Source organism: Dipodomys merriami, unplaced genomic scaffold (assembly GCF_024711535.1).
Source record: "Dipodomys merriami isolate MVZ:Mamm:240054 unplaced genomic scaffold, mDipMer1.0.p SCAF_11, whole genome shotgun sequence".
Classification (NCBI taxonomy): domain Eukaryota; kingdom Metazoa; phylum Chordata; class Mammalia; order Rodentia; family Heteromyidae; genus Dipodomys; species Dipodomys merriami.
This window is the reverse complement of record NW_027202382.1, coordinates 18,117,091-18,130,437: the sequence shown is the minus strand read 5'-3', so window position 1 is coordinate 18,130,437 and position 13,347 is coordinate 18,117,091. Positions and strand designations below refer to the sequence as shown.

General features: G+C 50.6%; 1 protein-coding gene across 2 annotated transcripts in view; it reads left to right on the top strand.

Annotated features, from left to right (window-relative positions):
* Positions 1-13,347, top strand: part of Coro2a (coronin 2A) — a 53,245-nt gene that overhangs the window by 16,751 nt on the left and 23,147 nt on the right. For both annotated transcript variants that reach the window (XM_070010479.1, XM_070010472.1), the window contains one exon: positions 11,997-12,197. In XM_070010479.1, coding sequence (XP_069866580.1) covers positions 11,997-12,197 — 201 coding nt within the window. The remainder of the gene's footprint in view (positions 1-11,996; positions 12,198-13,347) is intronic.

Below are 13,347 nucleotides of genomic sequence, written 5' to 3'. Positions count from 1 at the left end.
AGGTAGATTGAGGGACTGTGCTCCAACTACCCTATGCAGGAGGGGCCATGGGATTTCAAGTCTGTCTTCCCTCCAGACCCCAAGGCCTCCACCTTTCCAGCCCACACCACTCACTCGCTGGAGAAAGAGTTCCACTTTCACAGGTCTGAACCTGGGAGGGCCCCCGGGGTAATGACCTGAGCTCACCATTATAAGGCCTTTCTTCCCTCTCTGGTTGTCTTGGAATTTGTCCTTCCTCATACAAACTTCTACCAGTACTTAGAGCAATACAGATAAGGAACAAAATATTTGGTACTATGTCCAGGCACAAGATGAAAGGCACTTTGTTCTGTGTGTTTAGAGGACAGGACTCCTGGACCTGATCCTGTTTCTGGTTCTGCTCTGTGTGGGCCAGTGTGCCTGGGCATACTGACTCAATTTCTGTACCCCACTAACTTTCAGGGGCAGGATCAGAGGCTGGGATCCCTCTGGGAACCTGCTCCCCACTTAAGGCTGGAGTGTAGTTCAGAATCTAGACAAGGTGAGAGATGGGGCAGCCCGTGGAACACCAGGGAAAGGCAACGGAAGTGAGTCACACCAGGAACAACTCCCCAGCTTTAATCAGAACGCGCCCAGGGTCCCACACTCAGGAGGGTTCTGGGGTCTCGGCCTTGCTGTTAATGAGGCAGAGGTGGCAGGTGGGGCTGGTGGGCCCCCAGGATGGAGATGTGGCAATGGGAGGCAGCTAGGAGAGAGGAAGTGTGGCTGTTGAGCTCTTCCTTCCCCAGGAGTGAGTTCCTCATCTTTGGCATGGTGCATGCCAAACCCCTCAGATCTTCCCATGGGCCCCCACCTGGGGTTCTATTTCTGGGCATCTTAGGGATACTCGTGGCTCCTTGCCCAGATAGAATACGGTGTTCAGATCATTTGAGAAATAGATTCAATCACAGAGCTTTAGATTCTGAATCAGCATGAAGAGGGGGAGGGGTTACACAGCCTTCTCGGTTTTCTTCTACTTCTGGGCTTTGGTGCCTCCCTGCCCCGAATCTTGAGAGTGTTGGGTAGTGCTGCGGTGAGAAGCTTTGTGGAACTTGGATTCCTTGTGCTCTCATGGCATGTTGAAGGCCTATGTTTGCTTTTGTTAAATATCCCTGTCAATCCTGTTTTTGCTGGTGCTTGGCTCTATAAAAGGGATCCTCATATACTTCCTTTAAATTGATTATACAAACAAGCACAAAGTTGAGTTGACCTTGTGCCAAGTGGGATTCTAGATGCCTGAAGGACATACTGGCATTTCACTCTTCAGATGAGCATAGACCCACTCATACAGATGAGCTCAGCCAGCCAGCTGGTGCATGGCAGGGCACCTACCTGTGTGCCTAGCTTGCAGCTGCCTCTCAGCCACCATTGGCAGGATCACTGTATGTTGTGGATGACCCAGGCCCCCCATTGCCTCCTCTCTCCCTCTCTTCAAGCCTCTGAGGATAGGGGACAGGCAGGATGTCATTCCCATTTTATAGATGAGGACACTGGAGCCAGGCTCCAGGAAGAGGGAAGTTGATAGGGAGAACCACTCCTCTATCTGGGCGTAGGGAAGAGACACTTGGGGAAATGAGGAGGCTCCTCATCCCCTAGAACCCCTGCACCCCAGCAGAGAAGCACGGAGCAGCCTGACTTCTGCCGCTAAGACTCCCAGCTAGGCCCCAGGGTCAGAAAGAGCTAGTAAGTAAGGACCGCCCAGGAAAGCTGGCAGATGGGAGCCACTAACATCTCTGCCAAAGGGTTCAGGAAATCTCTCTATGTAATGACTCTTGTCTTCTCTTTATTGAGTTGGGGTGAAATGTACAGAACAGTTACCATCCCAGCCATCTGTAGCTGAGTATGCCCTTCTGTGGCAGGAATAGAGTGACAATATATCACATTGTCATGTATCCATCACCACCACGAGTTTTCAGTTGAACTCCTAGCACTGGTCTTGCTTACATGAGGTCATGAAGAACTCTGTCCCCAAGCCAGGCACAGCTCTTGTTTTCAATGAATAAACTCATTGGAACCTTACAGCACTAGTTCACTTACAAGTAGGAGAAGCTGGGGACACAGAGAGGTTTCATACAGAGGCCAGGCATGGAGGTGCAGATATGGAGGGTTTCAAATTAAAGCCAGCCCCAACAAAAATGCAAAACCCTCTCCTCAAAATAACAAGCAAAAGGTCGAGGGAGGACTGGGGCATGGCTCAAGTAGTAGAGCCATTGTCCTGGGAAGCAATAAGGCCCTGAGTTTATTAGTACCAAAGGGGGGAAAAAAAACCCCACAAGATCCTCTGGTTCTTTCTGGTCTTCCTCAGAGCCCTTGCTTGCTGTAGTTGCTCGCTTGCTGTAGTTGGTTGAGAACTTCAGTCTGTTACGTTCTTCCCTGTCTGCCAGGAGCTGGGGAAGGTGGGTCTGGGTTTCTGTGGATGCCTGTCTCTGGCTCTACCTGAGCTGCCTGCTATTGAGATGGATAGATAGACTGTCATCACTGGAGAGAAACTGTCGCATATGAGTTTCTGTTCCTGCCCTGTTCCAAGTCAGTTAAGGGGTCTGCAAGGTCCATGAGGAGATAGAGGATCAAACCCTCAGTTCTTGAGTGATTGGTGACCAGGAAGGCCTTTGTGAATCGTGAGCAGGGCTGCCCAATAGCCATCCTCTTCGAGTAGCTGGGACCAGCTGCCTCCTGGGCACCCAGAACTTGTTAGGCTGTACCCAGCCTTGTGAGGACATGAAGTGCTGTCATGTGGTCCAGCAGCCAGTCTTGGGGCAGGCCGAAAGTGCCTCTTCCTACAGGGCACTGACATCTTTTCTTTACTCTATGCATCCCTAAACCCTGAGGCCAAAATCCAGGAGAAGCCGTTTGGCTCCCAACCCTCCCTGCCTGCAGGCCGGGCCTGAGCACTGGATTAGAGCAAAGGCCTCTAGCCTCCTGCCAGCTGTTGCAGCCCCTATCTGGGGAATTGATTATGGCTGAGCCACAGCACTTATCTCCATGGTAATAAGCTAGTGAAGAGAAACAAAAGAATTTCCCATCACTGTCCTGTGTTAGGACTGAGTTTGGAGACAGTGTTCCGATGCCCAGCATCTGCAATCTTTTTTTTTCAATTTTTTTCTTTTTGTACCTGTCTTGGAGCTTGAACTCAGGGTCTGGGTGCTGTCCCTGAGCTTTTCTGATCAAGGCTACAGTGCTGCTGCCTGAGCCACACATCCACTTCTGGGTTTGATTTTTTTGTGATTAGTTGAAGATAAGCGTCTCACTGACTGTTCTGCTTGGGCTGGCTTTGAATCGTGATCCTCAGATCTCAGCCTCCTCAGTAGCTAGGATTATAGGTGTGAGCCATGGGCACCCAGCACCATCGCATTCTTATCTGGTACCCCATCACAGGTCAGTCATCCTCTTCCTTTCCATCCAAGGAGGTCCCCAGAGCTCTCTCCATAGGGTGTTATTTCTTCCAGGCTTGAGGAAAGAAAACATTTCTTCCAGGCCAAGCATGCTAGTTTCCTAATAGCAAGAGTACTTCAGCACCAACGGTTACAGGCCTGGTCATGCACTTCCATGCCTCCTGTTCCGGGCCAAGTCCTAGGCTGGCACTCAGAGCCCTCTGGGTCGCTGCACCTGGCTGGGCACCTGCTTCCCACCCTCACACTGTGAGCCTTAGCACAACACCAGGCTAGCTGTGGTAGGCACAGCAGCTCCTCCTGCCAGGGCTGCCTTTCCCTCTCTCTGCTTGTGGTGAACTTGCTGGTTCTTCCCCGCCTTGCTCATCCAGAGTGTCAGTAGCCTGATCCTGACTCCTTCACCCTCATCTCTGGTCCATGGTGTCAGGCTCAGAGAGGGCACCCGCTCTGAGGATGGCTTTGGCAGCAAGTCCCTGCGACAGGTGACAAGGGATGGTTTTTTTTGGTGGTGGTGGGGTGGTCTTTGGGGCCTCACTGAAAATAGAACACAGGAACCTCCCTGGGATGTTTCTTCAGGAGCAAAGCATGCTCTCTGCCTTGGGGCTTCGGGGCCCCTCTGTCTAAAGACAACTCCAGAAGCCCTGTGTCAGATTTCAGCCTTGGGAGGCGTCTTGGAAAATCTCCAGTGACCCTTGTTGCCTGAAACTCCCAGATAAGAAGCTTGTGGGGCAATAAACGTGAATGGAGTTTTGGTCAGGGGCCTGGGTTGGGGAGTGATCAGGAAGCTCCATTCTGTCCTTCAGAAGGTCCAGGAAGGCTGAAGACCAGCCCTACAAGGACTGGGACAGCTGGCACGTGGACAGCTCCCTAGGTGTCTGATGGAAAGGGGATGAGATTTGCCTAAGGTCACGGGCCAAATCAGTGCAGGAGTTGGGGCTGTCAACCTGCCCAGAGCTCCTGGTAGAAGACGGCCAGCCACAAGCCTCTGGGTGGGCACCAGAGTGGGTGGGCAGAGGGGGGCCATTTGGGGTTACTAGCTCCATGGAAGAGGTAGGGAAGGAAAGCGCAACTCCCCCCTTTAGTCCTCATCCCCTTTAGTCCTCAAGACCCAGCACGGTTAAGCAGGATGCCTCTAAGATGCACCTACAGCAGCAGAGGCAAAGGAGCTGCAGGACCTGATCTTGGTGTGCTTCTCTCCTTGACCTAGGTCTGTGAGGATAGGGGCTTACAGGATGGAGAGGACCTGGGAGAGCTCTGGGAGTCAGTCCAGGAGGAGAGGAAGAGGAAGGGTACTCTATGAGCCCAGCCAAGGGCCAGCCAAGGACTTTCCCCTCCCCCACCAACAGAGCGGGGCGGGGGGGCAAGATGGGGCATCTGGGAAGGTCCATGCTGAAGAGAGCCCCCAGCCAGCCCGGCTCTTGGGGAGCAAGTATGTGGGGAAAAGGACGCGAGAGATGGGTCCTGCGTAGGTCTTTGTGCTCCACACTACGGGACTCTGGGCAAGGCTTAAGAGAAATGGCGTACCAGGATGATAGATATAAGAGGCCTGGGGGTGGCAGGGAGACACAGAGCCCCCAAGAGAACAAGCCTCCTAAGGGAGAGGAAGGCGTTGGCATAATGGGGACCATGGTGGGGAGACCTGGGAGCCGCCGTCTGGGGATGTGCCCCTCCCTCCCTCCATCTGGTCTGGACAGCGTCAGATGTGGGCAGAGGCGCTCACCGAGGCCTTAATCGCATCAGGAAAAAGGTCTTTCCTTGGCAGCTGCCCACAGCAATCTGTGTTTCCTGTGGGCCTGCCAGGAGGCATCTGTTCTGGACCAGAAGAGTGGAGGAGGGGAGCCGGGGCAGGGCCGGAGGGGACAGGGCCAAGCGAGCTGGAGGCGGCGTGGTGTTCCTTCGTGCTCTGCGGGACGCCTCTGCCTGCATGGAGATTTTGAGCATCAGGGTCTGCTCACCCTCGCTCAGAGTGCTTGCCTAAGCTGTGGCTGATGGAGAATCCAAAGGACTGCCCCAGGCTTCTGCCCTCCCACCCCCATCCTCTCAGCCATACTCTTGGGAATCTTGACCAGCTTGGGACTATTGTCAGCTTTCTCCCTGCAATGATGTGTTTGGGGATCATCAGGACTCCGTGAGAATTTTCCTTTTTCAGTACTGAGGATTGAACCCAGGGCCTTGTGAATGCCAGGCAGCAGCCCTACCACTGAGTTAGACCCCAGCATGATTTTTTTTGTTTGTTTGATTTATGTCAGTCCTGGAACTTGAATTCAGGGCCTAGGTGTTGTCCCTTAGCTTTTTCACTCAAGGCTATTGCTCTACCACTTAAGCTACAGCTCCACTTCCATACCAGCCTAATTTTGAACTAACTCTCTCTCTCTCTCTCTCTCTCTCTCTCTCTCTCTCTCTCTCTCTCTCTCTCTCTCTCTCTCTCTCTCTCTCTCTCTCTCTGTCTGTCTCCTTGAACTCAGGACCTGGGCACTGTCCCTGAGCTTCTTTTGCTCAAGGCTAGCACTTGACCACTTAGGCCACAGCGCCAATTCTGGCTTTTTCTGTTTAGGTGGTACTGAGGAATCAAACCCGGGGCTTCATACATGCTAGGCAAGCACTCTACCACTGAGCCACCTTCCCAGCCCCTAGTTTTAAACTTTCTAGTTTGAGGTTTTTGTTGTTGTTAGCCTAGACTCCCCTAGTTTGAGTCCTGCAGAACAAACTGGATATACTCAATCAGAGCTGACTGTTTTATAAACATTGGAAGCCCCTGAGGTCTCACCAGTGAAACTTTGTTGAACACTAAGTATGCACTGGGATGGACACACACACACACACACACACACACACACACACACACACTCACACACACACACACACACACACACACACACACACACACACACACTGTGCTCTTAGCCCCGTGCAAGGTGCGAGCCAGTTCTGGACTACCCAGATTCTCATTTCAGTGTCATCACTCATCGGCTTTGTGACCTAGGTTGCTTAACCTCTCTGTAAAAATCATACTTCATGAGGACTGGTGATGTACATGGATGTTCTTAACTGTTAAAGTAATACTCTGCAGCTGTTGTTTGTAGTTTGGTGTGCTACCTATGTTACTAGAGAAGAAATGGCCACATGGACCAAGTTGAGACTGAAACATGAGAGATGGTGTACTGGAGCTTTATGTTCATTTACTTTTGATTCGTTTTTGTTGTTTTATGGTACTCAGGGCTCACACTTGATAGGCAAGCTGTCTACCACTTGAGCCACACCTCCAGCCCTTTGCTTTTAGTTTTGTTTTCCAGACAGGTCCTCACTATTTGCCTAGGCTGGCTGTGATTAAACGAGCTCTTCCTGCCTCTGCTTCCTGGGTAGCTGGGACTACAGGTATGTACCACTATGCCCAGTGCTAATTGTGATTAGTTGTTTGGTTTGGTTTTGGGTGGCAGTAATAGTAATAGACCTTGAGCTCTCAGTTATTTTGCTCAAGGGTGTTGTTCTATACTTGAGTCATACCACCATTTCCAGCTTTCTGCTGGTTAACTGGAAAATCTCCTAAGGATTTGTCTGTCCAGGCTGGCTTTGAACTTGATCTTTAGATCTCAACCTTTTAAGTAGCTAGCATTATAGACATGAGACATTGGCACTCGGCAATTCTTTTTTTAGAGATTATATAATATTTATGTGGTATCTGCGTGTATATGTGCACAATACATTTGTATTCTGTTACAGGCTTACTTTTTATGGTGCTACTGGCTTTTGAACCCAGAACCTCACAGATGAGCTATGACTTGAGCCATATCCCAAACCTCCTGCCTTGAATTCTTCAGGATATATATTCCAAGGTGGAAATGCTGGTCATTCTAGTTTAATTTGTGAAGAATTATTGATCATGGTACTGTTTTCTACAGTGGTTGTACAGATTTCCCACAAGTTCTCCAATTCTTCAGCAGCACTTGTGATTTTTCTGGGTTTTTATTTTTGCTTTTGTCACAGCCATCCATGGGGGTGAACTCAGCAGTAGAGCACTTGCCGAGCCTGGGCAAGGCCCTGGCTTCAATCTCCAGCCATCCCAATGGATGTGAGGTGGCATTGGCACACATTGGGCTTTTTAATTTGTTAACCTAGACTCCCCCAATTTGAGGCTCACAGAATCTGATCTGACTGTGTGTGGTTTTTATTTGTATTTCTCTAACAATAATGATGTTGGACATATTTTTATATGCTCGTTGGTCATTAGTATATCTTCTCTAGAGAGCTGTCTCAAGTCTTTTGCCCCTTCTTTTTTGTAGTATTAGGATTTGAAGTCAGGGCCTATGCTTGCTATCCAGGCACTCTACTACTTGAGCCATGCCTCCAGACCTTTTACTTTTCCAATAGGATCTCTAATTTGTTTCTGGGCTGTCCTGGACTACCATCCTCCTATTTACACCTCCTGTGTAGTTAGGATGACTGATATGTACCACCACATCTGGATAGTGGTTGAAATAGTGACTTATGAACTATTTGCCTGGGCTGACCTCAAACCATGATGATATTCCTGCTCTCAGCCTTTCTAAGTACCTAAGGTTGCAGTTGTGTTAGTGGCTAGGATTACAAGTGAGTAGCCAGGCTTACAGGTGTGTGAGTAGCTAAGATTGCAGATATGTGAATAGCTAGGATTGCAGGTATGAGCCATCATGCCTGGCTTGCTCTTTTACTTTGTTGTTGAGTTTTGAGAGTTCTATATGTATTCTGTGTATCCGTCTCTGACCAGATACATGATTTTCCCCCATTCCACAGGTTGCCTTTTTTTCCCCTAGAGTTCACTGATAAATATAATTTATATGATCAGAGGCACAAAGGCACCGTGTCTTTGTGTTCCTCCCATAAGAGTATCCTCCTCTGACAGGTTGCATCTTTACTGTGTTAAAAAATATCCCTGGGGGCTGGGAAGGTGGCTCAATGGTAGAGCACTTGCCTTGCACGCATGAGATCCTGGGTTCGACTCCACAGCACCACATAAGCAGAAAAAAAAAGCCGGAAGTGGTGCTGTGGCTCAAGTAGCAGAGTGCTAGCCTTGAGGTGAAGAGCTGAGGGACAGAGTCCAGGCCCAGAGTTCAGGCCCATGACTGGACCCCCCCAAAAAAATATATCCCTGAGAAACAAGTTTTGATTTTCATGAAGTCCAATTTGTCCATTTTTTGCATTGCTTTTGGTGACATAGCAAAGAAATCATTGCCAAATCCAGTATCGTCAAGCTTTTGCCTTATGCTTTAAGTTTTTAGTCTTCTTTGATCCAGTTTGAATTCCTATCAGAAGTAGATAATGAGCCAGGTGCTAGTGGTCCCACCTGTGTAATCCTAGCTACCTAGGAGGCTGAAAACTGAAGATCAAGGTTCAAAGCCAGCCCAGGCAGACAAATCCCAGAGACTCTTACCAACAGTTAACCAAAAAAGTCAGAAGTGCAAGTGTTGTTTGGGTGGTACAGAACCAGCTCTAAGTGGGAAAAAAAAAAACAAAAACACAAAAAAACAAGCAAGATTGTGAGGCCCTGAGTCCAAGTCCTAGTACCAACACACACACACACACACACACACACACACACACACACACACACGCACGCACGCACGCACGCACGCACGCACGCACGCACACACAGGTGCATGATAATGTAATGCAGAGGGTTTCCTGTAGTCTAGAGTTTGCTGATCCCTTCCTTATGGAGGGGCATTTCTCCATGTCCCCTGTGCACAGTTACAGCCAGCGGCTCGGCCATGGGTTCCATTTCTTAGTCATGTAGCTTCATAAGGAATGCCACGTTCTTTGGCTTTGACTTTGGCTTTGTATTGGGCAGTGTACGGTGCTGAGACTGGTCAGTGGGTTCGGGTGTTGCCAGCAACCCATCCATTATGCCTGGCATCTCAAATCTGACATTCGCCACATGGAAGGGAGGCAGGTTAGAACATAGCCCAGCAGGCTGGCCCGCCCTACAGCAGCCTGTTCAGTGTGTGAGGCAGGGCTTGAGAATGTGCAATTCTGAAATGATGCCCTTGGGAACTCCATTGTGAGAGCACTGGGTCACATCCACTGGAAGTTCTGCTAGACTCTCACCAGCTGAGATTCACTGGGACTCCCTGCACAGTGAGGATGGCTGTGGCCTGGACCCCACCCCCAGAGATGGGAAGGAATATGTGTTTGTTTGTTTGTTTATCTTTTTTAGAGGCAAAGTCTGTTTAGCCCAGGCTGGCTTTGGTTTTTGGGATTTAGGGGGTTTTTGTTGGTAGTGATAGTGGTGGTCTTGGGGATTGAACTCAGGGCCTGGGTGCTGTTCCTGAGCTTTTTTGCTCAAGACTAATACTCTACTACTTGAACCACAGCTCCACTTCTGGCTTTTGGATGTACAATTAGACATAATAGTGTCATAGACTTTCCTGCTGCAGCTCACTTTGAACCATGATCCTCAGATCTCAACCTCCTGAGTAGCAAGGATTACAGGTGTGGGCCTACAATGTTCTAACACCTGGATAGAATATTCTTTACTCTTGCTGTCATCTTTTTATTTCTTAAAGTGTCAAGGTATACTGTGGTTCTCCACACACACACACCCCCACTCACTTTGGCAGTGACAGAAGTGGGGTTCTTCAGATCACCGCATGGGACACTGACAGGGGAAGCCTCTGTGCCCACAAGGTCAAACTTTAAGAGGGATACAGGCAAACCCTTGAAATACCAGGTGTGTGGAACCACAAACTTACATAAAGATTATGGTAGCTGGCAGTGTCAAACCAGGTTATTTCATTCTTTACCCTAAAGCCACCTACAGAGATGGTGAAAGACTTGTGTCACACCCACCTGGGTGCTTTCATCTACCCTGTAGCTAACCCTTGTCTTGAAATGATGTTAGGGCAAAGAAGAGAGGCTCTGGTGAACATTCTCTCTCCCTCTCCCTCTTGCTCTCCCTCCTTCCCTCCCTCCGTCCATCCCTTCCTCTCTTTTTCTCTTTCTTTCTTTCCCTCTCTCTTAAGTGCACACACACACACACACACACACACACACTCACACACACACACATACACACACACACACACAGTACCCCACCACCACTACTACCACCATCCTGTTCAGAGCAGGGACTTAACCTGATGTCCACCTGCGCTGCTGGTACCCATCTGAAGTTCACCAAGTCTCTTTCAGCTTCCGTTTCCCCTCATGCAGCAGGGACTGTGATCCCATTGCCAAGTGGTTGTCTGGTATGGGACAGGGCCCTGGCCTCTGTACTGCCAGGCATGAAGGAATGAGCACAGAGCTACATTAAACTCACTCATAGCTCAATCCACAGTCCGAGGAGCCTGGCCGTGGGGCCACTGCGGGTGGGACGGTGGCACAATGCATGGGATCAGGCCTGTGCCCCACGGAGGAGGCTTGGTTGCGGCTTGGCTATGGTCCCTGCCTGTCCCCAGGCTGTGCAGTCCTCACTCCCAGGCATGTTCCTGCTTGCAGAGAAAGCGGAACTCCCTTCTATGATTGCTGAGTCATTAGAGCCAGGCCCTGGCCCTGAGTGCACACCCTCGGGAGTCCTCACCTGGGAGTCAGTGCTGAATGTGGTGCTCGCGCACATGCGCACACACACTGCACACGGCCAACCCGTGCCTGCGGGCTTCTCCTGCACGCATGCCCGCCCACGCCTGCACCATGCACACAGGCCTGCTGGGTGCCACCTCATTCCCACTTCTGCAGCTTTCCTTTGAGGCATCAGGTCTGGTTGGGCTGGGGCCAAAAGGCAAGAATGTTCACTCTCTTTCACCAACCACTGGTATTATCCCCCAAAGCCAACAGCATCTTTTCCAGAAAGGGATACATACCTTCATGACAGATATATGAGAGAGAGAGAGAGAGAGAGTGTGTGTGTGTGTGTGTGTGTGTGTGTGTGTGTGTGTGTGTGTGTGTGTGTGTGTGTGTGTGTGTGTGTGTGTGTGTGTGTGTACTGGGGCTTGAAGTCAGGGCCTGAGCACTGTCCCTGAGCTTTTCTTTTTGTTCAAGACACACTCCACCATTTAAGCCATAGATTGCTCAAGACACACTCCACCATTTAAGCCATAGATATAGCTCTGCTTTCAGCTTTTTGCTGGCTAATTGGAAATAAGAATGTCATGGACTTTCCTGCCCAGGCTAGCTTGGAGCCGTGATCCTCAGATCTCAGCCTCCTGAGTAGCTAAGATTATGGGCGTGAGCCATCAGCACCTGATTTGTCTGAGACTTCTGTTATCCCATTGTACAGACAGGAACATGGAGGTTAGATCTCTTGCCCATTCAGTAGGTAAGGGCAGAGCTGGAACTGGAGGCCAGGCTGGGGCAGCACCGTGGGCTCGGGTGAGATGGGAGGGGGAGTGGCAAGTCCCCGGTGGTTTCTCTGCTTTGTGTACATACTTGAAGAGATGAAAAGCCTGGCATAGCGGCCCAGCTTGTCTCCCTGAGGGAGCAGGAAAAGCCACAATTACAGCCTGCTCACTTGGTGGCCTTCCTAGCAGGTCACTTGTCCAGGTAGCACTGACCGCCGTCCCGGTGTGTCATCTTACTTACATTGAGCCTCAGGCCTCTCGTCCCCCTTGTCGCCCACAGATGTCATGGCACCCCCAGTACCGCAGCTCCAAGTTCCGCCACGTCTTCGGCAAAGCAGCCAGCAAAGAGAACTGCTACGACTCGGTGCCTATCACCCGCAGCGTCCACGACAACCACTTCTGTGCCGTGAACCCCCATTTCATTGCCGTCGTCACTGAGTGTGCTGGTGGCGGGGCCTTCCTTGTCATCCCCCTGCACCAGGTAAGGAGGCCTGCGACGCGCCCAGGGCAGCACAGGCTTCCAGCCCCCAGCGGGACCCGTGCGTGTGCGTACCGTAGGACCTCCGGTCAGTCCTTGGCCTCTTGGAGCCTTGGTTCCCTTCTTAAGAAAAATGGGACCTCGCTGGGCACCGGTAGCTCACGCCTGTCATCCTAGCTACTCAGGAGGCTGACATCTGAGGATCACAGTTTGAATCCAGTCTGGGCAGGAAAGTCTGTGAGACTCTTATCTCCAATGAATTATCAAAAAGCAGGAAGTGGAGCTGTGGGTCAAGTGGTAGAGTGTCCCTGAGCAAAAGAGCTCAGGGACAGCACCTAGGCCCTGTGTTCAAGCCCTACAACCAACAAAAAAGCAAGGAAGGGAGGGCGGAAGGAACGAAGGAACAGAGGAAGGAAGGGAGGAAGGAAGGAAGGAAGGAAGGAAGGAAGGAAGGAAGGAAGGAAGGAAGGAAGGAAGGAAGGAAGGAAGGAAGGAAGGAAGGGAAAAAAAACAACTAGAGTCCAGCCCCTAGCTGCTAGCCCTGTCCCTCCTGGACTTCCCGCCTGCCTGCAAGACAGGATAGCAGATGAATTCTCTCTTGAATAAGATGTCCTTTTCCTTGCTTGCTGGGCTCACATGGAGTTGGGGGGATTTTTAAGGCCCTCTGAGACAACTAGCGTGGGGTGGGGGGGTGCAAGGGTCTTGAGGCTGGAAGCTGTGCCAGGGGCTGAGGCTTGTCCTCTGGATTATGGGGATGGCAAAGGCCTTCTGTGCCATGGCTGGAACTCGTGTTTCTGACCCCCAGCAGTGAAAGTCCTTAATGCAAAGGGCAGCCTCTGTCCAAAGCAGAGCACCTCATGGACGGGCTTCAGGTTTTGGGTGGCTTGGGGCTTCTGGCCCTCAGCAGAGACAAGCGAGCAATCCCAGGCTAAAGATTAGGAAGCAGAAATTCACCCAGACCTCCAAGCATGTAATCCCCTGTGAGTAAGTAGGCTGCAACAACCCCTGAGGGACTTCCACAGTGGCTACTATACATACAGGCCAGAATCTCATAGATCAGGCTTTGTGATCACACTGCGCGTGACGTAGAAAGCTAGAACAGGTAAATGTTGAAGTTTCACCCATCTGCTATTCTCAAAACATTTTAAAATCA